We start from the raw sequence: 27503 nt of genomic DNA on the forward strand, positions 1-27503 counted from the left end.
TTATAATAATTTACATTCCTTGCAGCAATGGACAAGAAATTCTTTTTCTTCCAACAATCTTATCAGAAGTGTGCAAACAAATTGTTCTATCTTTGTCTACATGATAGGTAAAAAATGGTATCCTGGTGTAGTTTTAATTAAAATTTTTCTTATTTGGTGTGAGATAGAATGTAAAGATATTCTTTAGTTAAATGAAGGAATGGATTCCATTTCTACAATTTTACAGCTCCTTTAACTTAGCACCTATATCTCAAATTTAATTGACAATTTAACTTTTGATGAATTTTCCTTAATTGACACTTTAGGTAGAAATGGGAGTCTACATTTCCCAAGGGTATCAACTGTAGTGATGCCTAACAGGGAACGGTTGAGAATAACCTCTTTATTTTCAGACTCAAATGGCAGAAAAGGAGGATCTAATGCATTGTCTAGGACTTCCCTGGTGGCTCAGACAGTGAAGTGTCTGTCTATGATGCAGGAGACCCAGGTTCTATCCCTGGGTTGGGAGGATCCCTTGGAGAAGAAAATGGCAATCCACTCCAGTACTATTGCCTGGAAAATCCCATGGACATGGCATGGCAACTGACTCCAGTCCCTACAGTCCATGGGGTCGCAAAGAGTCGGACACGACTGAGCATTGTCTAGTTAATTACTGCCTCCTGAGTGGACCATCACTAATCGGTCCATCCTCTTTTCTTTTAATATCCAGTTTTTATTTTATTTTTAAATGAGCTGCCAGTCCAGGTTCGATGCACGATACTGGATGCTTGGGGCTAGTGCACTGGGACGACCCAGAGGGATGGTATGGGGAGGGAGGAGGGAGGAGGGTTCAGGATGGGGAACACATGTATACCTGTGGCAGATTCATTTTGATATTTGGCAAAACTAATACAATTATGTAAAGTTTAAAAATAAAATAAAATTAAAAATAAATAAATAAATAAAATTTTTTTGACCATGCTACATAGCACACAGGATCTGAATTCCCCCACCGGGGAATGAACCATGGCCCCTGCAGTGTAAGCACGGAGTCTTAGTCACTGGACAACCAGAGAAGTCCTGGTCCATCCTTTTAACCCAGTAAATTCTAATGAGGATTCTGAGAATTTCCTAAGTAAGTGATTTCACAACTGCATCACAGCTGAGACTCAGGTGTGTCCAATAAATTTTGGCCATAAGAAGATATTTAAATCCTATTAAAATACATTGTAAGTTTTATTCTAAATATAGACTTGGGAAAAAGTTGGTAACATTGTCATATATGAAGGCCATGGTCACCTCTTAGAGTTCTTTTCTTCAGACTCTGTCTTCAAAATTCTTTTATAAGACAATATTACTCAGCCACTGACGATAGTTACTCCGCTAGCTTCCAGGTTTGTTTCGTATTTTAGAATGGAAACTGTGCTTGAACCCTTCAACAGCTTACCTTGGATCTTGGTCACAGCAGAAGCTGATCTTTTATCTTCCTCTTTCTCACAGAGTGGTTTACAGTCAAGGTCACCAGAAGCCATATGCAAAATTTCTGATCCAGAATCTATCAACAGGAAGAAACTAACAGCATGAATACTATGCAAAAGATTATTTGCTTATGTCCTTTTCACTTGTATACACCTCAGGAGATCACAAGATATCCAAGCTTATGGTTATAATATTAACATTCTAATTTTTTAAAGGAGGTGTTAAATAATATAGCATTTATTGAAATAGAGTACAGCTTTCTGCTTATGGGATCTTTCGTAGAATATCCTCAGTTTTTTTCTGTTTCCTCATATTTATTTATTTTTTCCCCAAACTTTAAACTTTTCATTTTGAACTGGGGTATAGCCGATTAACCATGTTGTGATAGTTTCAGATGGACAGCAAAGGAACTCAGCCATGCATATACAGGTATCCATTCTCCCCAAAACCTCGCTTCCATCCAGGCTGGCACAAAACATTGAGCAGAGCTCCATGCACTGTTCAGCAGGTCCTTGTTGGTTATCCATTTTCAATATAACAGACTAACAGTCTTATTTTTATATCTTTTCTAATCTACTTACCACTTGAAGTTACAGTACTTTCTGTGGATGAAGTGTGACCAGGAGATGGTAGGGTAGAATATTCCCTGTCAAAAAAGTAGAAGTAATATTTTTGGAGTGTTGGGTCCAAAGAATTCTCTTAGAAATTATGGAACATGCGTCCAAATTCACACACAAACAAATAGGCAAACCTGGATTGGGGCTGGCTCTCAGAACATAAGTATTCAACACCATTCTCCTTAAGGGAAAAAAGAGAGAGAAAGAGAGAGAGAGAAATAAGTTTAACAATTTGACATTTTCCATTCCAGAGAGGTTGTGTTAAGCAAATATTTTCATACAGTTTTAAATGAACCCATATTTGCTTTGCTCTTTTGGAGAGGATATGGGAATGTGATGCTATAGGGCAGATGGATATACATACTTACTCAAAGCTGTACTTTCAAAAAAAAAGTCCAATTTTAACTATACTTACAAGTCCAATATTCAAATAAAATATAAATTCTTGGGCAAAACAAATTCTAATCTTAAAGGGCAGACAGAGTTTCTATCATGAACTTAAATTTTCTTTAAACAAAACTAGGTGGGCATTCTAGGTGGGCATGAAACAACATTTCTATTTATGGAACTGTTACTCAACCTAAAACTTTTGACCTGCTGATTTAAAAATGGTTCTCAATTTTCTAGATAGATCCATAATACATTTAAAGTTTATCCAAGTCTCAAAGTTCTGAGGGATTATATCTATGAGCTCCTCATATTTGGGGCTCAAAAAGAGCTTTAACACAATTGTGGTCCCCCTACCCCCCAAAAAAATTTTGTGGTCCCAGTCTGCCAGGGTAAGTATTTGAAAGTCTCATTTGAGCTTTGTAATCTCCATCAAGTTCCTAGTTTGGAGGGAACTTTAGATTAGGTTTACTGATTCTCTTTCAAAAAAAAAAAAAAGCAGTGGGAACATAGATTCACTTTTTGCTGTTGTTATTTAGTCACTAAGTCATGTCCAACTCTGCAACCCCATGGACTGTATCCTGCCAGGCTCCTCTGTCCTTGGGGTTTCCCAGACAAGAATACTAGAGTGGATAACTATTTCCTTCTCCAGGGGATGTTCTCAACCCAGGGATCAAGCCCATATGTTCTGCTTGGCAGGCAGATGCTTTACCACTGAGCCACCTGGGAAGCCCCAGATTCACTTATTCTCTTTCAAAAAATACAGTGGGAACACGGGTTCCTCTTTAATAAAAAGTTCTACTAATAAATATATTTTATTATGATTTGATTTATTTAGGAAAACAAATAAGAATTTAATAAATTAAAACTGAAATCACTTGGACATATCCAAAATCTGCACAGACAATGCAAAAATAAAGATATTTAAATTTCCATAATCAAACGCAGAACTTCTCATTAGGTGTCATAACATATAATAGGTTTCAATAGAGGCCTGCTGTATACCATATACCATATTGAGAATCTATCCAAGAAAAGATTGACTTCACAGAAAGGTAAAGGTTTAGCAAGAGTTTGCTGAATATATAGTTATCCAGTACAAAAAACAATAGCTTACATCTGTACAGCATACTACAATTTATTAATCCCTTTTATATACTGTCTCAACTCACTCCACAACCTTATGCAATATATTTTAATGAGAAAAAAATTTTTTACTTATTTCAGGTGAGGAAAGTAAAGCCAATGAATAAAGTAATTTCCCAGGAGCATTCAGAATGGTAGTGCCAGCCTCTAAACTGTCTGAACAATCAGACTAAATATAGTGTCCTCTTCATTGTAAACAGAACTGTCTCTGAAACACCCTAAGGCTATTGGAGAGGCAGAGACTTTCCATCGATTATCTTTGACTGATAAATGACTTGAATATAAACTTCCAAAATGTTCACCTCAAATGTTAAGAAAACTCCACAAATCAAACCTGCACAGTAAGAATTTATACCTAACCCCCTGACACTGGGAAAGACTGAAGGCAGGAGGAGAAGGGGGTGACAGAGGATGAGATGGTTGAATCACATCACTGACTCAGTGGACATGAATTTGGGCAAACTCTGGGAGATAGTGAAGGACAGGGAGGCCTGGCGTGCTGCAGTCCATGGGGTTGCAAAGAGTGGGACACAATTTAGTGACTGAACAATAATAACAACAACTTGTATATGTAAATGTTAGGCAATCTTCTCTTTTATTTCATTTTGTCCCTGCTTTAAGCGTCTTTGTGTCAGACTATATGTGACTGAAGTCCCTTGTGGCACCAGTTTAATTCAACAACTTTCAGCAAAGGCCTAGTTTGTGCCAGAAACAGCCTTGCATTGTTTCTGGCACAAAACTGAAAGCCTGAAAGAGACCAGAAACACAGTCCTTGTCCCAGAGGAACTCATAGGCCAGTCAAAAAGACAAATATGCAAAACAAATACTTCATAAATTATAAGCAGCATTGCATAGAGGAATGCACAGAACAGAGTAGAAAAATATGTGCATTAAATTTTGAAAAGAAATTACATCTTATATGCCACTGGTAGCTAAATAATATTGGCTCTGTCCTTGAGATATTTAAATATATTGTACTAGTAATTATTTTATGCTTATTTAACTATCTACCAATACATATGTAAAAAAATGAAGCTGTAAAATAGGAAAAAATTAGACATTCTTCATTTTCATTGAGTATCCTCCATAAAAATCAACGAGCATTGAGTCCTTAATAATAATAATACTAATAAATCAGGCCCATTTAACACTTCATAACATAGAAATCTATTATTATATGTGACTTGAAATAGCACTTATTACTGTTATAAATAATAATAATATATGCAATAATTATACTGTACTAACTAAAAACCTAAGTTTGTCAGGAAAAATTCCTTTTTATACCAATCAGACATGAAACCTTATATTTGAATTTAAGAGATATGAAAGAGAATGCAGCTATTTTCTATTGAATTAAACTGATTTCCAATATTAAAGGAAAGAGAAAACATTATTTCTATAAATTTTTTTTCTAAAAATTCTAATTATTTAAAATCAAAATAATAAGTACAGAAAAAATACATTATATTAAAAATGAGTCTCATCTTTCATAATGCTCTGTGTAAAGCCCTTTTTTCATCCTAATTTTTATACATGAAACTGGTAAACATAAAATATTTATTGATTAAGTAACAATTCTGTGGTTTTGGATAAACATTATGTATTTAGTAGACATACATTACTGCATTGTTCTGTTGAAAAGATATTGGATATTACTGGATATTAGTCCCAATTCATGAATCATTATACATCTCACTGATCAAAAAAACAACCTAATACACAACATACCTCAATCCTAGATTTTCATATATTCAGCTAACATTTTTTCCTCCTTAGAAGAAGAGCCAGATAAAAGAAGGAAATTTTTATTTTTCCAAATTTAGAGTTAATAGTTCATGAAAGTTGGAGATATAGCCCCTCAGGCTGTCTGTGTGTGTGAAATAGGGGATGAAAAATAACTCAGCAAACACTTTCTACAATTATGCTCTTTTCTTCCAGTTTCAAAAGGCGCCCCTATTCAAACCAGTTTACTGAGCCCACAGGAGAACCTAACACACACAACAACTGCAGGATCTAGACAGATTATAAAAAAAGATAATTTACTGGATATATCTTAAAACCAAGGAAAATCAAGAAACTGACTAAATGCAAGAAAGAGAAAGTTCAGAAGAGAGAGACTTACTTACAGCACAAGATTGGCTCACATTAATGAGTCTAACACATGCTGACAGCCTAGAGCAGGAAGCATGTTCTTCCTGTTCAAGCCATTCAAATAGGAACCTGCATAGCATTTACATGAGAATCTGTGGTGCAGCCCATTTGCTTTTGACAGTAAAAGTCTAATGTAGGGTAAGGGTGGGGTAGCCAACGTACTTATGGAACAAAGCGAGATAGTCTCCCACGGGCTGGGTCAGCAAATGCAAGACACACACACTCACCCCCTCTCACTTCAGCTTTCTCACATACATACAGCAGCATTATTTTAATATCCAGTTCGAAAATATGAAGAAATAGCTTCTAAGATATTGAAAGTAAAGTGAAAGTGTTAGTTGCTCAATCATGTCTGACTCTGCCACCTCATGGACTTTAGCCCACCAGGCTCCTCTGTCCATGGAATTCTCCAGGCAAGAATACTGGAGAGGCTAGCCATTCCCTTCTCCAGGGATCTTCCCAACCCAGGGATCAAACTCCAGTCTCCTTCATTGCAGGCATGTTCTTTACCATCTGAGCCACCAAGAAGCTCTATCAGTATCAGTAAGGGCAATTAATAGGCCTAGATAATCTTCCAGGGTTACTCTTTTAGATGAAATGCTATTTTACCCATAGATTTTTATGATCAAAAACCCTTTCACTAAGAAACATTCATGTTACCAAGGTAACTTTCACTTTTAGATCCATTTTAGACAATTGACACTACTCAAGTAAATATGATTTTCTGAGAAAAAAAACTGAACAAAGGGAGTCTGTATAGACTTATTTCATTCTAACTTAAAAAAAAATGCCCTTGACTTAGAGTCAAAGTTTCAATCTTCTAGAAAGAAAAGAATGTAAAATTGAATGTCAAAAGATTATAACTGCTGTAACCTAAATAAAACTAAATGCCTTCACAAGTTTTTTTTTTTCCCCGCAGTTTCTAACTCAAAGGACACCACACCTTGAGACCTACAGGACACACCCACCACTTCGAGGTTCATCTGTAATATAGTTATCAGCCAACTTCTACATGTTCCAATTTTGCAACTGGCAATGTTATTTATTCTCCAAGGTTATTAAAGCTGCACCCACACATAGCTTGAGAGAACAGGACAGACAATGGCCAGAAAATCTGAGATATTTTTAAATGGATTCTGTACTTTGCCTCATAAATCACCCTTTTCTAGTGATGGAAAAAACATGTAATTACATGAAGGAGACCTCAAAGGGATAGCAAAGCACTTAATATTTACGGTATACTTTTTTGTGTGTGTAACAGTCAAATGGAAAACAAAAATTCATCTTCATATCCTTTAACCTATATCCTCTGAGCTTCATGCTATTGATAATCTTGATTTTGGGTGATAGCTGCTATTTCCCGAGTGTTTACTATGAACCAGGTACTTTAATATGTTATAAAGAGTCTTGTTGAGGTAAAATCTAAGACTCAGGTAGGTAGAGGGGAGAATCAGTTTCATTTCATGGTGCTAAGTCTCTTCAGTCATGTTTGACTCTTTTCGACCCCATGGACTGTAGTAGCCCACCAGTTTCCTCTGTCCATGGGATTCTCCAGGCAAGAATACTAGAGTGAGTTGCCATGCCTCCTCCAGGGGATCTTCCCAACCCAGGGATCGAACCCTCATCTCTTACATCTCCTGCATTGATGGACTGGTTTTTTACCACCGGCACCACCTGGGAAGCTCCCCCCAAATTTTTCTGGTCATACTACACGGCATGCAGGATCTTAGTTTCCTGACCAGGGATTGAACCTGCAACCCCCTGAAGTAGTAAGGTGGAGTCTTAACCACTGGACCACCAGGGATGTCCCAGGATTTTCATGAAGCATCTTAATTCTTGGAGTGTTGGGGGACACACACAGGTACCTAATCATGAATGCAGTTTTGCAAAGGCCCAGAAATCCTTTGGTTGCTGTTCAGACTCAGTGGTGGGAGCAGTGAATAAGGAAAGAAAGACAGATTATAAGGAGAGACAACCTAGGCCTGAGAGAAATAGAAGTTGTCAGGAGTGAGGAAGAATGGAGAAAGTTGGACCAAATAAACTGCTTGATCTAGCTCCGGAAAAAAGGAGCAAGAATCAACTCAGTGGGAGACTGTACTATCATGCAGCACTGCTGGATTATCCATTTGTCTTGAAAAGCAAAGGATAATTTCAATGACTAAGTCACAAGCAGTCCACCCGACACTACAGTAGGATCCTTAAAGTTCTGGAACAAGAAGGGAGAGACTTCTCCCCACTGAGCAGGGTAAGGAGATTACCAGAAGTCCAGACACAGTGTTCTGAGGAGGTCAGCAGTGGAGCAGGCAGGGCCTGTGGCCAGTGGAGACAGCAAACAGAAAGGACTACAGGGATGGGAGTGGTGAAACCACCTGCCTTCTCCAACAATCTCTCAGGAGGTGAAGTGCCTTTCCCTGGGACCCACTGGTTGGTGAGGTCAGAAGGACATTGGGATATACTGGTAGGCATCAGTATGAAAGGGTTAGTTGCTCAGTCGTGTACGACTCTTTGCGACCCCTTGGACTGTAGCCTGCCAGGCTCCTCTGTCCATGGAGTTCTCCAGGCAAGAATACTGGAGTGGGTTGTCATTTCCTTCTCCAGGAGATGATCCTGACCCAGGGATCAAACCCGGGTCTCTTGTATTGCAGGCAGATTCTTTACCGTTTGAGCCACCAGGGAAGCCCAGGCATCAACATAGGTTCTTGGAAAAACAAATGTTCTTTTGTTTCTTGTTGACCTCATGAAACAAAAAGAGCTTCCTATTCATCAGCAAGTGAGGACAGAGCACTGAGATTTGTCTTTTCTCTAAATATGAACAGTCTGTTTCTCTAAACAAACCTGGTTTGTTTCCATGGACTGGTTAGACCAGAACTTAACAGTTGTAGATATATATAGGCATGTGTATACGCATAATATATGTATATGTATGTGCAGATAGATATATGTGTGTGTATAGGCGTAATATATGTATGTGTATGTATTTGAATTCTCAGAAGAACTCTGCAAAATAATATCTCTGTTTCACAAGGGACACAAGCAAACTGAAAGAGGTTGAGCCACCTGTCCAAGGTCACACAGATAATAAGTAACAGAGCCAGTTTAAAACCACACCTGCTGAATTCCAAAGCCTATGCTATGTGGCTAAAAATTCTAGTCACTATTAGGGAATATTTCAAATAAATACAAAAGTAGACAGAACAGAACAACCACCCTTGTGTACCTATTTTGCAGATTCAACAATTATCAACCTGTGGCCCATCTTGTTTCATCGACACTGTCACCCACTAAAACTACCCTGGCATTGTTTTGAAGTATGACTCAGGTACTGTAAAAATTTCTCTCATAAATATTTTAGTCTGAGTTTCTAAAAGACAAGGACTGGAAATAATTTATTTCTTTTTTTTTTCCCTATTTAAAATATTCCAAATAAATAGATTTCATTGAATCAGTAAAATAGCTCTGTTCTTCCCAAGAATGCCCCAAACTGGACCCCAAATTATTTTACTAAGAGATATTCTTATTGAGATGTTAATCTTGCTAGAGTCCTCTGCTCACCCCCAAAATCCTCCTGTGAATACTGATGCTCATTCTTATCTCATGCTGTGCTTTCTGCAAAAGAGGCTAGAATATAGCTATCTCTATGAATACAGAGAGGAATAAAAAATAGTTCTCAGGAACACCAGTCAGAAAGCAATAGGGCGAGACTGTCACTTCAACAAGTTCATGGGTGCTCACTCTCAATGTTTTAAATAGACCCGATAGGGGATACAAAAATAAAGAAGTAAACAGGCATTCACCAAATATTAATAGGATAGCTACCATATACCAAATCTATTCAGGATGCTAGGTGGACATTGGTTAATGGCCAAAGGCATTCTACACCAAGCTAATAACCTGATATAGGAAAGTACATAAGAAAACAAAGAACTACAGTGTAACCAAAAATATAGACAAAAGATACACAGTGACTGGGTCTAAAAGAAAAGGGTGAACTTATTTTTTCCCAAGTGGCATAGTTGAGAAATGAAGAAACTGAGGTCTGAATGACAAGACTTTTCCACAATTGCAGAGAGGGACAACCAGGGAAAACCCTCATCTCTCAACTTCTAATTCATACTGATTTCGATTTCAAGAAGGACTAAAGAGGTCTTCCTTGGGCAGTCCAGTGCAGGGTGTTGAAGAGCTAAGATCCCACATGCCTCGGGACCAAAAAAAAAAAAAAAGACAAAACAAAAAACCCAAAACATAAAACAGAAGCAATACTGTGACAAAATAACAAAATTCAAGAAAGACTTTAAAATTTTTCCACATTAAAAAAAATCTTTTTAAAAAAGAAGAAGATAAAGGACTAGAGATGCTTGACTGCAAATATTTCTATCACAAGAAAAGTTTTTGGAATGGGCCTTGACAGTCACATGGAATTTGATAAATGGAGAACTGTAAGTGTTTGGGGCAGAGAAAACAGCATAAACAACTTTGTGTGATATATTCCGACAATGCAGACCACATGGCTTGGCTGACATTTAGGGACAACTATAAGGCAGGGATGAGGAAAGGGTGGAAAATTAAGACTGCAGCCAGATTAGAGAAAAGCTTGAATACCAGGGCAAGTTGCTTGTTATGAAGGCCCTCAAGAGTGATGAAATTCTCAAAGTTTGAAGCTGAAGGAAACACAACGATCTATGGTTCACTGGGATAAACATGGATTATATGCTTTGTAATTTTAATCTCATATTTAATTTTAATTCTTATTAATGAGAATGCTTTGACAAGCACTGTCTAAGGAGAGCACTGTATTTGTTTAAGAGATGGGTGTGGGAGGGCATGGCAGGGTAGGGGGTGGGGATGTGCTCAGGGGACAGGCATGAGGGAGTGCACAGGCTGCAAGGATTCTTCAGTGAAGCAGACGGAAAGGGAATGGTGGAAACAGTTGAGAATAGCCGCACAGTGCACCAGACAGACTAGTTCCTGGGGCCCGTGGAAGAAACGGCTTAGAGGCAGCAGAAAAACCTTCAGGGAATCTCTATATTTCCCCAGCAGCATCTGACCTGTGATCTCTGTTAGCTCCTATTTCTTCATGGGTGTCAAGACAAAATAAATGGGACTTCCCTGCTAGTCCTGTGGTTAAGAATCTGCTTACCAATGCAGGGGATGCAGGTTCCATCCCTGGTCAGGGAGCTAAGATCCCATATGCCACGGGGCAACTAAGCCCACCTACTGCAATTTCTGAGCCTGCATGCCACAATCAGAGAGAAGCCCCCTTGCCGCAACGAAAGATCCCACATAACACAACTAACACCCGATGGTAAATAAATAAATAAAAAGACAAGACAACTTGGTCGCATATTCTAATAAGAATAGATTAGGAGCTCCTTTTTGATACATAAGGAAGCACATTTGTTTCTCAGCCAAAAAACTACTTTCAAGGTAACTGTGAGTAATTATGATGATTGAAATGTCTAAATTCAATGTTGTATAAGAGGAGTTGTAAGAAGTGGTTAATCTTTGAAGCTTGACAGACCTGAATTTGCAGCCCAGGTTTGTTAGTTGAGTGATCCTGGTTAAGTTATTTAACCTCTCTGAATTTCAGTTGCCTTGATGGCAGAAGCAGAGAATACCATTCAAAGTTGTAGACAAAATTAGTATATAGAAATGCTTTCCTACAGTTGTGTACCTGGTACACAACTAATGTTGGTTCCTTCCGTCTTCTTGGTAAAATCAATACCAGATAAAAGGGAAATTACTAATAACCAGACATCCTGTAAGCTTCCAAGTTCAACTTCCTTTATTAAAACTTTACAAGAACTGCTAATAGCAAAACAGATTCATTTCCTTTTTCTTTCCTTCTCTTAACTACTCAATAGGATGGGGTACTAAGGGACAGAAAAATGTCAGATACACACACTTGCTGCTGCTGCTGCTAAGTCGCTTCAGTTGTGTCCGACTCTGTGCGACCCCAGAGACGGCAGCCCACCAGGCTCTGCCATCCCTGGGATTCTCCAGGCAAGAACACTGGAGTGGGTTGCCATTTCCTTCTCCAATGCATGAAAGTGAAAACTGAAAGTGAAGTCGCTCAGTCATGTCCGACTCTTAGCGACCCCATGGACTGCAGCCACTTAAGAGGGAGAATAAGAACCACTCACGTGACTCAATTAAAAAACAAACTCATTTTTTTTAAATGGGCAAAAAAAAGATCTGTTGACATATCTCTAAAGAAGATATACATATGGCCAAAGAGTACATGTTCAACATCATTTGTCATTAAGAAAATGCATATGAAAACCACAATCAGATACCACTTTGCATCCACTGATACCTATAATTAAAAAGATAGACAAAAAAAATAGATACACGTATGTGTATAACTGAATCACTTTGCTGTACACGTGAAACTAACAGGTTTTAAATCAACTACGTTGTAGTATAAAATAAAAAAATTTTCTAAGTAAACTAAGAAAAAAGGATAGACAAGGGTTGCTAAGAATATAGAGACATTGAAATCTTCATACACTATTGGTGAGAATGTAAAATGGTATAGCAGCTTTGGAAATAAGCTTTGCAGTTCCTCAAAGTGTTAAACATAGAGTGACCATGTGCTGTGCTTAGTCACTCAGTCGTGTCCGACTCTTTGTGATCCCAGGGACTGTAGCCTGCCAGGCTCCTCTGTCCATGGGGATTCTCCAGGTAAGAATATTGGAGTGTGTTGCCATGCCCTCCTCCAGGGGATCTTCCTAACCCGGGGATTGAAGCCAGGTCTCCCATGTTGCAGGCAGATTCTCTTCTGTCTGAGCCACCAGGGAAGCCCATACGGTGCAATAATTCCACTTGTAGATATATGCGGTACCCCAGGTGGCACAGTGGTAAAGAATCTGCCTGCCAATGCAGGACATGCAAGAAACACAGGTTGAATCCCTGGATTGGGAAGATCCCCCAGAGTAGGAATGGCAACTCACTCCAGTATTCTTGCCTGGAAAATTTCATGGACAGAGGAGCCTGGTGGACTACAGTCCATGGGGTCACAAAGAGTCGGACATGACTGAGCACACACACCACAGCAGATGTATACTCAAAAGAACTGAAAACATATATTTACACAAAATGTTTTATATCAACATTCATAGTGATGTTGTTCATGATAGAAAGTAGAAATAACTCAAGCTCTTATCAATGGTGAATACATAAATACCACATAGCATATTCATACAGTGAAATATGTGGTCATAAAAAGGAAGTATTGATAACACACTACAAAATAGATGAGCCTTAAAAACATTATACTAAGTGAAAGAAGCTAGTCATAAGAAGTCATGTATTGTATTATTCCGTTCATATGAGATAGCCAGAACAGGAAAATCTATAGAGGCAGAAAGTAGATTAGTGGCTGCCGAGAGTGGGGCGGAGTGGGAGTCAGGGTAGGGGTCAGAGATAGGAATAGACTCCTAATAGTCATGCTTCTAGGAGCATCAAAATGTTCAAAAGTTGATTGTGGTGATGGTTACGCAACTCTGAATATTTTTAAGAACATTTAATTGAACAATTTTAATTGATGAACTGTTTGATATGAGAAATATATCACAATAAATCTTAAAAAAAAAAAGTAGAGTGATGGATTTTCAGATTCTGAAACAGAACAGTCTATTCCATTTGGTTGAGAAGATCATGTTCCCTCAGGCTCAGACTGCTGATGGAGAAAGGTACTTCAGACACATCTCCATGACCTGGGGTATTTGTCTGAGTGCCCTCAGTGACTTGGGGATTCCCTGGTGACAGATGGTAAAGAATCTGCCTACAAATGCATAAGACCCAGGTTCGAGGCTGGGAAAATCCCCTGGAGAAGGAAATGGCTATCACTCCAGTATTCTTGCCTGGAAAATCCCATGGACAGAGGAACTTGGCAGGCTACAGTCCATGGGGTCACAAAGAATCGGACATCACTGAGTTACTCTCATGTTCACTTTTTCACTTTGTCAGCTACTTAGTATTCTCTTCTTGGATACAGAAGAAGTCCTACGAACCCCTAACTGAGGCAGTGATTGCTCCTTGGCCATTGCCTTACTTTGTACAGCAAAGTACAACACCTCAAAGATTATCTAGCCTTGACCTCAATTCTCAGAGAGTCAGTGAGACCTGAGACTTCTAGCAGTTAATAGAGAATTTAAGTCCTGAACTCCACCTCTCAAACAAAAAGTTCATCACACTTCATGAAAATATCCTTTGTTTATATTTGCTTGAGTTTATACTATAGAAGAGGGTAGAAAGCTCCCCATATGGCATCAAAGGTAGACAGACATTTCTCATGCATCTGAATTTTGTGATATAAGACTTGTACTTGAAAGAGTTTATAATACTTACAAGTCTATAATACTTAAAAAAAAAAAAAAAAAAAAGAATACCCATGGAAGAGGATCAGGATATGGGAGAGCTAAAAAATGAAGCTGAAATATAGTCCAGTACTCACTTCCATACTTAGGTCATTATTCATCCTGATGCAACCTGAAAGATCTGTTCCTGGGTGGGGACCAGCTGAAGGGCCAGGGCACCTGACAACACAAAGTCAAGTCCTTACTACAAGTGGAAACATTGCAAATTTTAGCAGATACTAATCTATCATGTAGTTTTCCTTCCCCACCCCAATTTTACCAAATATCTAATTAAGTTCATGCCTTCAGTGAGACATGATGAAAGAGAGCTCCAAGTTTTATCAGAAAGAGGGTATAACCATAGAGAATCCAGCCCCATGAAAATGAAGTATTTGCAATTCAAAGTCTTGCTTCCTGACCCCTTGGTACAGATAGGAAGTTTCAGTGGAGTGGACAGTGCTCACAGATTCCACTGACTTTTCTGAACTTTTCCTAAGGAAGATCAATCTGTGTACTTAGCGAGTTGAGTAAATTCAGAGGAGCTTTGGGTGTGGGAAGAGGGGCACAGGGGTAGATTCTCAAAGACTTGTTTGCCTGGAGTGTGAAGGAATAGAATTACGATCAAAACCTAGCAGGTTAAGTTAACTTAGCAGTACATAATATATTCCTAAAAGCTGGGAAACATTTTAAACAGCCTTATTCAACTTTTATACTTTTAGGATGGATATTATGAAATTCAAAAGAGCTATGGAGCAAACTATCTTTGTTTTAAATTATTGATTTTCAGAAAGTTAGGCAAGTTACACAATAAAAATTCCATGATAAAGGTGTTACAATCTGAGGATATGAAAATCTAACTGATTAAAAGGGTAGGCAACGGAAAGAGGCCACTCCCCGAAAAGCAGAATAAGTACAGTCTGCCCTTTTAGCTTACCTGTGTCTTTCAGTCACAGCCAAAGCACCATCCTCTATTTCTTCATATCTGGGCCTTTCATGCGAAGCATGGATTAGGTTGGCCACACATGAGAAAGGAGTCAATTCTAGTCTTGGAATTGCTGTAAAACTATCCAGATGCAAGGCATCTGCATTAGAAGAGAAAAAAATAAAAATAGAAATTAATGGTTCAAAGGCAGATGCCACAAAATTCAAAATCTTTGGAGGGACTCTCCCAAAATTCCCTCTTTGGAGATGAGACCATTTCTGAGACAGCAAAAATTCAGTTTTATTAATATTTTAACATAATCCCCCATCCCCTAAGATTTCATGCCTTTCTTCTTTCAAGGAGGAGTGAGGGTGGAGGAGGGGAAACAGAAAGCCTTGCCTAGTAAGCAACTAGAGGTTTCAACAGCAACTTGCTGTCACAAGCAAAGTCCAGCCAGCCACCTGTTTTTGTAAATAAAGTTTTATTGGGACATAGCCACACCCATTCATCTGGCATTATCCAAGCTTGCTTGTGTGCTACAACAGCAAAGCTGAGTAGTTGTTGCAGAAACCATACAGCAAAACCTCAAATATTTACTATCTGGCTCTTTACGGAAACAGTTTACCAACTGCTGAAGAGAAAATAGTTCGACATTGTCTTTGTTTTTGTTGTTCAGCCGCTAAGCTGTGTCTGACTCTTAGAGACCGCATGGACTGCAGCACAGCAGACGTCCCCGTCCATTAAAGAGTGCAGGACATAGGATGACAATGTTTTCTGGGTGTGGAAACTGTCTTGTTATGTTTTTCTGAGTACAAGCAGCAGCAGAATTTAATAGAAAAAACATAGACTTTAGAATCAATCACAATTTTCTATTCAAAGCCTGACTCTGCCATGTACAGTTTTGTGATCTCAGATAAACAACTAACCCACTCTGAGCCCCAGTTTACTTATAAATGAAGTGCCACACGACCTGAGGCAAGTTCCTAACACATGTTCCTGTTTTCTTATTTCTAAAATGGCAATTACATTAGCATCTACCTCACAGGGATATAGTGAAGATTAAAGGAATTAAGAGGTATGTTCAGAGCAGAGACCTGTGCCTGGCACATAGGGGGCTCTCCTTCAGTGCCCTTGTGATAATCCCTGAGTTCCTGTGGATAACATCATCCCTAGAAAGCAAGTGCTCATCTATTGTCCTACATGAACTGGTCACTCGTTAGCTGCGGTGGCAGTTTTCCCTTTTCTAGTTGAAATGATCCACAAATCACTCTACTTACTTTCTATTTCTTCTTGAAGTTATTTTATCATCCCATTTCTTTTATCCTTTCAGAACCAACCATTAACTTTTACTTTCAAAGCACATCTATGTTTTGATGAGAGATGCCCCAGTTTTGAGCATCTCCTAAGATAAGGTTCATTCTCCTTAGCCTGGCATTGACGTGAACCTGCTGCAAACTTACATTCTGCTGTACCCTGACCCAAGTCCTCTTATTTCCAAAGTGACTTGTCCAGCTTGAACTCTTCTTTACAGCTTTGCATTCTTCTTCCCCCCCCATTCATGTTATTTTCTCCATTGGAATACTTTTTCCCATGCTTTTTGCTCTTCCAAATGCAACTTGTCTTTCGGTGCCCAGTTAAACACTCGTTTCTTCTGCAGAGCCTTCTCTGACCCCAAATCTTACTTCCCTTGATAATCTGTGAGCTATTTTAGGGATTACCCTTTATTATATTAATATATAATACAGTGCCTTACCCAGAGTAGGTGCTCAAATATAAGTTGACTGACTGAATTCAGGGATAAACATATAAGCTTTCGACAACAGTTGCTATATATTGTTGTTGTTGTTTAGTCACTAAGTCATGTCCAACTCTCTGAGACCCCACGGACTGTAGCCCACCAGGCTCCTCTGTCCATGAGCTTTCCCAGGCAAGAATACTGGAGTGGGTTGCCATTCCCCTTTCCAGGCGATCTTCCCAATAACTGATTATTTTCCCTTTCCGAAAAAGCCCCACCTCCATCGGTGTCTAACAGGGTATAGGAGAGGGCCATCCACGCTTACCCAGCAGAGGTGTGTACCAGCACGTGTGTCTGAAGGTCAAGGGTAGCGGATGTATTCTTGCTTCTGGATCACTGTATCTTTTATGGCAATGCTGCTTCTGAACAGAAATCAAGTACTATTAGCTTTCCAAAGGGCTGAACATATTTCATAATCTACTCTTCTCATCTCCAGAATCAGAAAGAATATCATTGTCCTCCCACAAGAGAGATCAAGAAGAAAATAAATGACACCAAAGTAAAAAAGCTTTCATGCTCTGAATTGAGATGTATACCTTATGAGTAAGATGTAATACTTATTAAAAATTACTCTTCAATAATTTAATAGAATGGTAACACCAATTCCCAATAATAAACACTTTCATATAAACAAAGGTGTTGGGGAAAGAAATATGAGGGGCAAGTTTGGTTATATAATTCTTCTTTATGATACTATAATCAAAAAATTTTTAATAGTACCATTTCCTAGGGCCTATCAGAATTGTGTGTGTGCACATAATAAAGAAAAAAAAAATAGGGCTTCCCTGGTGGTCTAGTGGTTAAGACTCCGACTGCTAAAGCAGGAGAGAGAGGTTCGATTCCTGATCTGGGAAGATCCCACGTGCAACAGAGCAACTCAGCCCATGCACCACAACTACTGAGTCAGCACTCCAGCTTTGGAGCCACGCTACTGAGGACCGTGCACCTAGAGCCTGAAGGGAGCCACAGGGGCAGCCACCACAGTGAGAAGCCTGTACACCTCAGCGAAGAGTAGCGCCTGCTCCCCTGCTCACCGCAACCAGAGAAAGCCCACACACAGCAATGAAGACCCAGCACAGCCAAAAATAAATAACAAGTGAACCTTAAATAAAAATTAAAATCAGGCATTCAAGCCTTAAAAAAGAAAAGAACATAGGTATATTGCTTCACCTGATAATCTCTCAAGAAAATTAGTATAGAGGTCTAACTTACTAATACTTGCACAGTAAGTTCACAATTGGCACTTAAATAGTTTCAAAAAGCTGAAACTTACCAGCTGTTCCTGGAGAAATTGATGAATTCTTTCTGTGCAGGACAAGGGATCACAGTGAGGAAATTCCTCATCTAAACAGCTCTGTCATGAGAAAATGGTAGAGTATATTCAAAAATAGGATGATAGAAGAGTCACAGATACAAAACACATTAAAGATGTGATGTTAACTGAGGGGGAGAAAATAGAGTAGTTATTTATCTTGTATTTTACATTAAGGGAACAGGTTTATAATGGTAAGCTTCTCATTGCATTTTCCCCATTACTTATTCTAGGAATGAAATTCAAGGATCAGTAACAGGAAACTAAATGGCTTTGTCACTGAATCTTCAGGCAGAGGCCAGAGAAGCTTGTTGGAGACATAACTCAGAGTAGTGAAAACGGTGTCTGTGAAAATTTTACAGCAATAAAACTGTGACTTTCCTCAAAGATATAGATACATATCTATCAGTTACATTATAATAGAAAACTGGTGTTCTTGAGATGATTAAAGCACATTTAGATATGGAGATTTTTCCTGTTCAACTTATTGTAAGGGGCTTCTTAGGCACTCTGCCTAGCTTAATCTCTGACATGAATTTTTTTTCTGTTTAAACAGATGTTCCTGCATTATGCCCTGGGAACAGATACATGCAAATGTCACCCTTCTCTTTTTCCTCCTCCAGCCCCTTCCCTCCAGTGCCAATCTTACTGTTCCTTATGTTCTTCATTTATGAACAGAAAGGAGGAATTCACCAAGTGTCATAAGGGAAAGAAACGCATTTAACTCCACCATGGATATCCTGAGATATCCAGACAGAAAGGAGTTGAGAGCTTGGTTCAAACAGGAAAGAAAAGAGACAACAACCACCAAAGCCTACTCAAGAGTCTCAGAAGGGATGTGACTAAGCTTAGAAAACTGGCCCTTCGCTAATAGATACAGTAAATTCTGAGGTGCTTCCTCTCTAAAAGATGTTATTAGGAACCACTCACTGATGAGTGTTTTCTCCTGTTTTGCAAAATGCTTTCAAAAATGCATGAAAGGACAAAGTTCACCAGAGCATCTTTTTCTAAGTCAGTTATTTAACTTTATGACTAAAATTATTACATATTATAACTTAGCTTCAAAATCTTACACCAACTGGACAACTTCCCCACAGTAAACACGTATCACAGGGGTTTGGGTCTTTCTGTTTGTTTTTTACCTGAAACAGCAAGCCATGAAGTTGTCCTTTAATTAACTTCTTTCTTAGTGGCTGAATTGTTGCTATAAAGAGAATGTATAACCAGCTTAATATGACAATTTGTAAACTGCCTCCCTTTATGCATTTCATAAACTTTTAACAGCTTTAAATCTGGGGCCTGAGGAAAGGAGAGAGAAAACAATGGCTTTTGAGAATGATGTTCTCAAGACTCATCAAACTGGGAAAGCAGAAGAACAAAACAGGAGGGAGCAACTAAACTATTATTGCCCTTGAGTATTTAAAATTAACCTTGATCAATGCAAGTGAATTATCTCCTACAAGTGAGTCACCGAATTATTCATGTTAAAAAGGGAATACACCTCAGAGGTCACTCCATCCAAACTCCTACCCATGGGGAAATTGTCTCTTTAATAAGCCTCTGCTCAAGCTACAAGGAAAGGAAGCCCTGGAAACAGAGCCCCAGAGCCCCAGAATCCTACAAGTAGGTGTGATGACACTGATGTCCAGAAGACTGAAGTGCGTAACTGGCTATTCATGGAGCTAAGATCAGACTCAGGACAGTGCTCCATTCACTATCCTCTTTTGTGAAATTAAAAATATTTGTCTTTCTACTTAACTGAAAATTTGCTTCCCAGCAACTTCCAAATTCTCATCTCTGAAATAATGAAAGTGAGAAAAACACCTATTTAACTTTTAAGTTAAATAGTAACACATTTCTTATTTGACAATCCATACCCTTTGAAAAGTAGCCAAGAACCAGAAAATAGGCTGAAATCATTGGAACAACCAAAATAGATGTTGATATCCATGCCCTTTATTCATGTGGCAAGTCCTATACTTCACTCAAATAGTGGGCTCAGAATTTATACATAATTCTCACAAGCTTGACTGTTTTCTCAGCCCACAGATGATTAAAAACAAAAATTAAATGAGGGTAGGAAGCTCTGCTAGATGGAGGCATATTAATAGCTGCCACTTAAAAAAAAGTCACTAAGAGCCAGGAAAATTAACAGCAGATACTCTGGTGTCCAAAACACACAGAAATCTGGTGTTTCTTATTTTAAAGACCAACAGTTTTATATCTCAGTAGCCTGAAGAAATTCTGAGCCATAGAAAATAATGCTAATACATGTGAAAAGTACAAAATCTAATTATAAACATTTTCCAGGGAAAAAAGCTTGAAAACCTCCAATTTGTGGAAAATTACCAATGTAAAATTTATTTTATATGAATTTTTTTTTGTAAAACTAACATTTTTCAACTAAGCTTGACAGTGTTTATGAGGCCCACAAGGAGGAGAATATATTTTAAATCTATTTTAACATATTTAAGTAATTTTAAAGAATTAAATTCTGAATACTTAGAACTCAAGTATAGACTCAATTTTTTAAAAATCCCTGTGTTCACTATATTAAGGAATAAGGCTCTGTTCTCCTAATCAGTTTTCTGAAGGCTCTGTTCTCTTAACCAGTTTCCAACATTATACTTCTGAAGCTGTATATCTCAATACACTGTCTTTGAATTTCTAAATAAGTTTGTGTTTCAGAAGAAATAACGAGTTAGTATAAGACTGTCTAAATTGCCCATCTGCTTCCCCATCAGGCAGTCTTGGGTTTTAGAAACAGTCAATCTCAAAACATTCAAGCTGTAAACCTCATTTCAACAGATGTTTTGTGCAATGGGTAGCAACGATTTTCATATGTTTCATAAGGCAAAACAAGCTGGCTTATGACCTTAATTTGCATGAATCTTTGCATTCTTCTTTATGTGTTTGGAGTTGAACCTGCCATGTCTCCAGGACATTTAGGTTTTACATGGAAGCGAGTAAAACAATGGCCACTGTATTCCCTGCTGTTGCCATCTGTGATGTAGGATGAGACCAGTTGTCTTGGATACATTCAGCCTTTGAAGGAAGCTGAAATAAAACAACTTTCTAAATGATTATGCACTAAGACATTGCAATTGATTGGCTGTTGAAAATCAAGACCATAATATTGAGCCATAATAATGTTAGTCAACTTCATAGCATTTCTGAATGTTCTATTAAATTGTGCATTAAAAATATTAAAGTTCTTTGAAAACCACAGACTAGAAGAAAATAATTCACAACACATATATCTGTCAAAGTTCTTGTATTCAAAATATATAAAGAAAAGAAATTCTACAACTCAATAACAAAAGGACAAAGGACTTAACTTGAAAAAGGGCAAAAGATTTAGGTAGCTCACAAAGAAGAAATACAACAATGGCCAATCAATCCAAAAAATTAAAATCAGATACCTAGAACTCCTATACACTGCTGGAAGGAGCATGAAATGCTCCAAGCACTATGAAAACTGTTTGCACTTTCTTAAGATGTTAAAGTTACAGCTGTTCCTAGATAGTTATCCTAGGTTAAAAAAACCCCACAGGTCCACACACAGACCCAAAACTGGAAATAATTTAGATGTTCAATAATAGGAGAAAAGATAATCATAGTGTGCAATGTTCTTACAAAACAATGTAACTCAACCATGAAAAGGCATCCCATTGATAAACACAATGAAGGGAAGACAGAAGCACACAAAAGTTTATACTACACAACTCAATTCTAGAACAGCCTAAATTCTAGAACCCATCTAGAACCCACTGATGATAGAAATCAGATCACTGGTTCCTCCTGGTGGTGGGGAAGTAGAAGTGGAAGTAACACAAAGGAGGTTTCTGGGGTTATTGAAGTTCTGTGTTTCCATGTGCACTTGTCAAACGGGTTCCACAGTACACTTAAGATCTGAACGTTTCATGATATACTAATTACTCAGCAATAACTAAGAATTTAAAAACTACAACAAGGCTTCCCTAGTGGTGCAGGGGTTAAGAATCTGCCTGCCAGTGCAGGAGACACAAGTTGGATCCGGGGTCTGGAGACAACCCACATACCACAGAGCCACTAAGCCCATAGGCCACAACTACTAAGCTTGGGCTTTAGAGCCTGTGCTCTGCCAAAAAGAGAAGCCACCACAATGCAAGCCTGTGCACCACAGCTAGAGAGCAGCCCCCCTGCTCACCACAACCAGAGAAAACCCTCGTGCTGTAAGCAAGACCCAGTGCAGGCAAAAACAAATAAAATTTAAAAATAAATAAAAACTACAATAAGAACAAAAATAATGGAGCTTATGAGGTAAATAGGGCTAGGAAGAGACCACTAAAAATGTATATGCAACATTGTAACCCAAGCACTATTGAACACAATTGTCATTAGTACCAGGGAAGACAGCTTAGATCACTGAGACATACAGACTTAAAATGGCTAAAGGCTGACTCCAGAATCCTAGAATGCACAAAAACAACAGAGTGGAAATGCTGGTGACACTTTAAGTGGCACAGAGCCGGGGGGCTGCTGAGAAAATGCCCATGAAAGCGGAACCTGGAGGCTGTGGGGCTGCTGAAACAAACGCAGGCGGGAATACAGTCTGCCACAGAGCAGAGCTCGGCCGGGGCCGGGACGGCACTCCTCTGCAAGGAGGCCCAGGTGCAGACACCTGTTTTTAATTTTCTTAAAATAAAGCTGAAAGCCTCTTGCTGCCTGTCAGCAGCCAAGCTGAGGGTTTTTTCCTTTGCTGCTGAAGGTTATAGTTCTGTTCCTACTAATCCAGATGCTATACCCAGGTAAACTGAATGAAACGTCCATATTGTTCTCACATGTCTTCACCCATTTGTCAATTGTGAATGAGGTAGTTTACATACAGAAATATACTCCTGCAGAACAGACCTTACCCAGTATGGCCAACCACTCACTAGCTACTGTTGTGCTTTTGTTACAGCATTTATAAATTAAGAACTCTGGCATTTTCTGGAAGAAGATACTGAGGTTCGGAGAGGTAGAGAGTTGCCCAAATTCATAAAGTTCTTTTGTAGACTTGGAGTCAGAACATAGGTTTAACTTCAAATCCTATGCTCTTTATCTGACTCTGTGCGACCCCATAGACAGCAGCCCACCAGGCTCCCCTGTCCCTGGGATTCTCCAGGCAAGAATACTGGAGTGGGTTGCCATTTCCTTCTCCAATGCATGAAAGTGAAAAGCGAAAGTGAAGTCGCTCAGTCGTGTTCAACTCTTAGTGACCCCATGGACTGCAGCCCACCAGGCTCCTCCGTCCATGGGATTTTCACATGACTGAAGCAACTTAGCAGCAGCATCCTCTTTATCACTGCAATACTTCCTTTTAGATTATTTTATCCATTCATGCATTTTTCCTCTGGGACAATAGAGGCCCGCATCCCATCAGAACTGTCCAGCAAGCCATGTTTTAATTTTGTTATCTCCTTGGTCCTCATCCCAACACCTATCTTTGAGTATCTCCATCACTTAAATTCCCCTTCCAGTCTCATTTCACTCTTGTGTTTTAATTTCTCAGTACACAACCACATTCAACCTCAAAGCTGTAAGACTGTTATCTGCCCCATACATCATGCCTTCCATGCTAAGTATAGAAGCTGGAAGAGAATTTCCAGTGAGCTCATCTAGGTGACAGCCTACTCTAAAGTTCATGTCAGATTCTATGTTCAAATACAGAATTATAATATACAGGAGCTTCTCAGGCTCTTTCCCCAAAGAAATATTTATGCCTTCTAAAGGAATTATTTATGATTTCACTCACTGTCTACTGTATGAGCAACTCTCTGAAGATTTTATGTAGATGGGATAAAAAAATGGATGAATAATAAAGGGATGATAGCTTGGATTAGATCATTTAGTCTCTGTTTCCTGCACATCAGATTCACCCTAATATGCTGTATGCATACTCCAGATCTAAGAAGCTTTATTCACTTCATTTTCAAAGCAAACATTCATTTATACATCCAGTATTGCCCTTGTTAATAAGATACTTAAGAGATACATACAAAGAAGCAGAAGAAAGGATGCATGCTACCATTCAAGACATTTAATAATTCTAATGGCATATTTCAGGAGGGCAAGTGTGTATACTAATTACCTCATAAATCAGTCCAGTCCTGGTGGCAACTGAAAACTTGAACAATTTTCTCAGTCAACAGTAAATCCAGGGCATCTCATCAAATGTCATAAACAACTTCCTACTTCCAATTTGAGAACACTGTCATTAACCTAAAATTTTGGACTAAACAACTGCATCCCCACACAATTTGCTAATGAACCTTTCTTAGGTACAAGCAGAGAGCAACTGCCATGACATTTAATGAATTTATAAAGCTAACCAGACAGTTTCACAAGAACAAAATGTATTTAAATAGTTTTGTTTTCTGACTCAGAATTCAAATGTCTGAGTCAGAATTCAGATAGTATGTGGTAGTAGTGGTCATGGTGGAATGTGTGAGGATGCGTTTGTGTGATAACTGTCCTAGCTCACTGACATCTGTTCACAGTCTCTCTGGAAAATCTTCTCTACAGACTTCTTGAAAATATGTGCTACCCAAATTTCCCTCTTCTTGCACAGGTTTATTTTTCAGGGTATTCTTAGAAAGATCTTCATAAGCAAAAGGTCATCAGAGCAAAATTTTGATAGGCATGCCTTCTTAGGGGAACAAAAAATACTAGCAAATGAAGGAGCTGATAAAGCAATGCTGTATCATATGCAGTGAGCAATTCAAGACAGAAAGGAAGCATTCATCGTACTTTATCCAGCCAGACAAAAATACATGCATCTCACTCAGGGTAGCTTTCATATTCTGTTTTAAATGATATTTGGACCAATTATCCCGAGTATACACTGGGAAGACAAGAGCAAGTTCATAATATTAAGAATGTATATTTTGGAATAAGTTGTAAAACTTGGCCTTTCCAAGAAGGCACTACAGACCAACAGAGGAGGGGATACATTTTTCATTTTACAAAACTGTGAGGTATAATAGTGATTTAACCAAAGGATAAATATAACTGGATCAAAAGATTAGACCTCAAAGCACAGCATCTAAAGCAAACACACTGTAAACCAACTTTGGAATGCCTTAATGACGGCACATTCATGTTTCAGAATGAACAACTCTAATCACAAGGGGACCTTTTCCAATGCCCTCTGAGCAATACAAAAAACAACATATAGATTACATAACTTAAAGCATGCTTTACATTGTCTGACAGTGAAGCAGAGTACAATGATACTTAGAGTTACTGAAAATGAGCAAGTGCTACAAGGCTTAGAAATAATAATAATGAAGTGTTGAACAACCATTGCTATTTTAGAACTAGCCAGTTCCTTTAAATGCTTAAACAGCTTTCTCAGATAACAGCAGAAAGGGTACAATAAATCCAAAATAAACACAAGCCTGAAAATTTCCATGCTTATAGTTAGTTATGACCCAAATCAGTAACCTTCTATAAAGGGAACTTTCATACAGCTAGAACAAGAAGCTGGTTGAACAAAAGCATTTGTCTGATAAATGGTTTTATATATATATATGCTTTACTTTTATTGAACTATATTTCTAGAATAAAATAAGCTTAAAAATAATCTGACATCTGTCATTTGACAACTGTCTTCTCACCCAAATCCTCAGTAAACATTTCTCCACTTTTAGGTAATACAGAAAAATTACAATATTCTAATTTTTAAAGCTATATATATGTGTGTGTATATATATATATATAAAGAATGCCTTAATATTTTTAAAGACTTTTCACATGTATATAATATTTTGATACACATTGAATTCATAAGTATTTTTGCTCAACCCTAAAATAATTGCTTTTAAGAAAATAGAAAAAACCAGAGAGGCAGGCCTTTTCTACCATGTGATGGGTACAAACCAGCTAATAAAATCAGAGCAGAATATGTAAACAATTTGCAAGTTCAACTATCTCAGGCATACAAGATTTTTTTCCATGTTTACATTTACAGATATTGAGAAGTTTTAATTTTTTATTTTTAATTGGAGGGTAACTGCTTTATAATATTGTGTCAGTTTCTGCCATACAACAATGTGAATCGGCTATATGTATACATATGTCCCCTCCCTCTTGAACCTCCCTCCTTCTTGTTTAATTTTTAAAGAAATAACAGTCATGGAAAAATCTAGCTTTCATAAACAACAAAAAGGGAAAGTTAATGGTTAAATTCTTCCTCTTAGCCACTAGGCAGACCTCTGTGCATGCCCATAACTCTGCCTTCTAGAGCCATTTCAGCACCGTGAGTTCAGTAATAATACAGTAGCTGGAATCAAGACAAATGGCTGTAGCCCTTTTGCCCCTCACCTCAGAGTGGACTGAATTCGAACACAACAAATATTGGCTACTCACTTTTTGGTTTTCTTGTCCTCTGCCCAAGTGTCTGGCAAGTGTTCACTATCTCGGTATTTATAGTCTGGAGATTTCGTTGATCTGAAATTGCTTGTTCTAATTTATGCAGTGAAGGCTTCGCTTCTTCCCCGGCAGTGTGGGCTGCCCCATCTCCATCCTCCACCTGGATACCGACAGTTAACGCTGGATTTTAGCAGGGTGGCCGGGAAAGAAAGCAACTGAATGCTCACTCTGATTATGCACACGAAACTGAAAATGTGCTTTTCTTCTCAGGGAAGCGATAAGCCTCCACTGAACTTCTGCAATTCTGTGTTTGCATGCGCTTCGTATGCCTGAGCTATTTCTACAGTGGTAAAAGTCCTGATATGTCAAGTTGCCTCCTTCTGCAAAGTTGCCTCTTTCATCAGCAGGCTGTTGACACCGCCTCTTACAACTCCCCCTTTACTTCCTCCGCTCACTGCTAGTCGAGAGGGACTGAACTTCGCAGTTCCTCTTTGTTTTTTTGCTTCCTCCTCCATTTTTACTTCAGGGTTTTAAGGACATCTGAGGAGACTTCCTGTGCCTGTAATGTAGTCAGTCAAAGGCCACCCTACCTGCTTCTCTGCCTCCTCCAACCACTGGCTGGCTTCTTGGACCTGCTTCCTGAAGATGGCTTCCTGCTTGACAGTAACTTCTTGCAATTGTGTGATTGTTTCTAGTTGTTTCTGCCTGGAGTTAAAAAAAAAAGTGCCAACCACAAGCTGTCAGTGACATTTCAACCAAGAGTTAACCCTCAGAAGTTATGACAAGTTCAAACTTAATACAGTTCTTCAGAGATGAAAGGGAAAAGTGAAAGTATTTATATACAGATAAATGGTTCACAAATATAGAAATTTAATTAGAGCAATTATATTGCTCACTTAGTCTAATAACCTCACTTTACAGATAAAAAACCGTTTCCTATTCTACATTGGAATATTCA

The 27503-nt window shown here is 38.5% G+C and overlaps 1 protein-coding gene across 1 annotated transcript in view; it reads right to left on the reverse strand.

The window, feature by feature from the left end:
* Positions 1-27503, reverse strand: part of IRAG2 (inositol 1,4,5-triphosphate receptor associated 2) — a 90006-nt gene that overhangs the window by 28973 nt on the left and 33530 nt on the right. Inside the window, exons 13-22 of the mRNA XM_059887039.1 lie at positions 27136-27250; positions 26543-26705; positions 19291-19352; positions 18110-18190; positions 17102-17198; positions 15054-15201; positions 14218-14299; positions 2210-2256; positions 2040-2104; positions 1427-1534 (exon numbers count right to left, since the gene is read on the reverse strand). Coding sequence (XP_059743022.1) covers positions 1427-1534; positions 2040-2104; positions 2210-2256; positions 14218-14299; positions 15054-15201; positions 17102-17198; positions 18110-18190; positions 19291-19352; positions 26543-26705; positions 27136-27250 — 968 coding nt within the window. The remainder of the gene's footprint in view (positions 1-1426; positions 1535-2039; positions 2105-2209; positions 2257-14217; positions 14300-15053; positions 15202-17101; positions 17199-18109; positions 18191-19290; positions 19353-26542; positions 26706-27135; positions 27251-27503) is intronic.

The sequence above is a fragment of the Bos taurus genome, chromosome 5, assembly GCF_002263795.3.
Source record: "Bos taurus isolate L1 Dominette 01449 registration number 42190680 breed Hereford chromosome 5, ARS-UCD2.0, whole genome shotgun sequence".
Taxonomy (NCBI): domain Eukaryota; kingdom Metazoa; phylum Chordata; class Mammalia; order Artiodactyla; family Bovidae; genus Bos; species Bos taurus.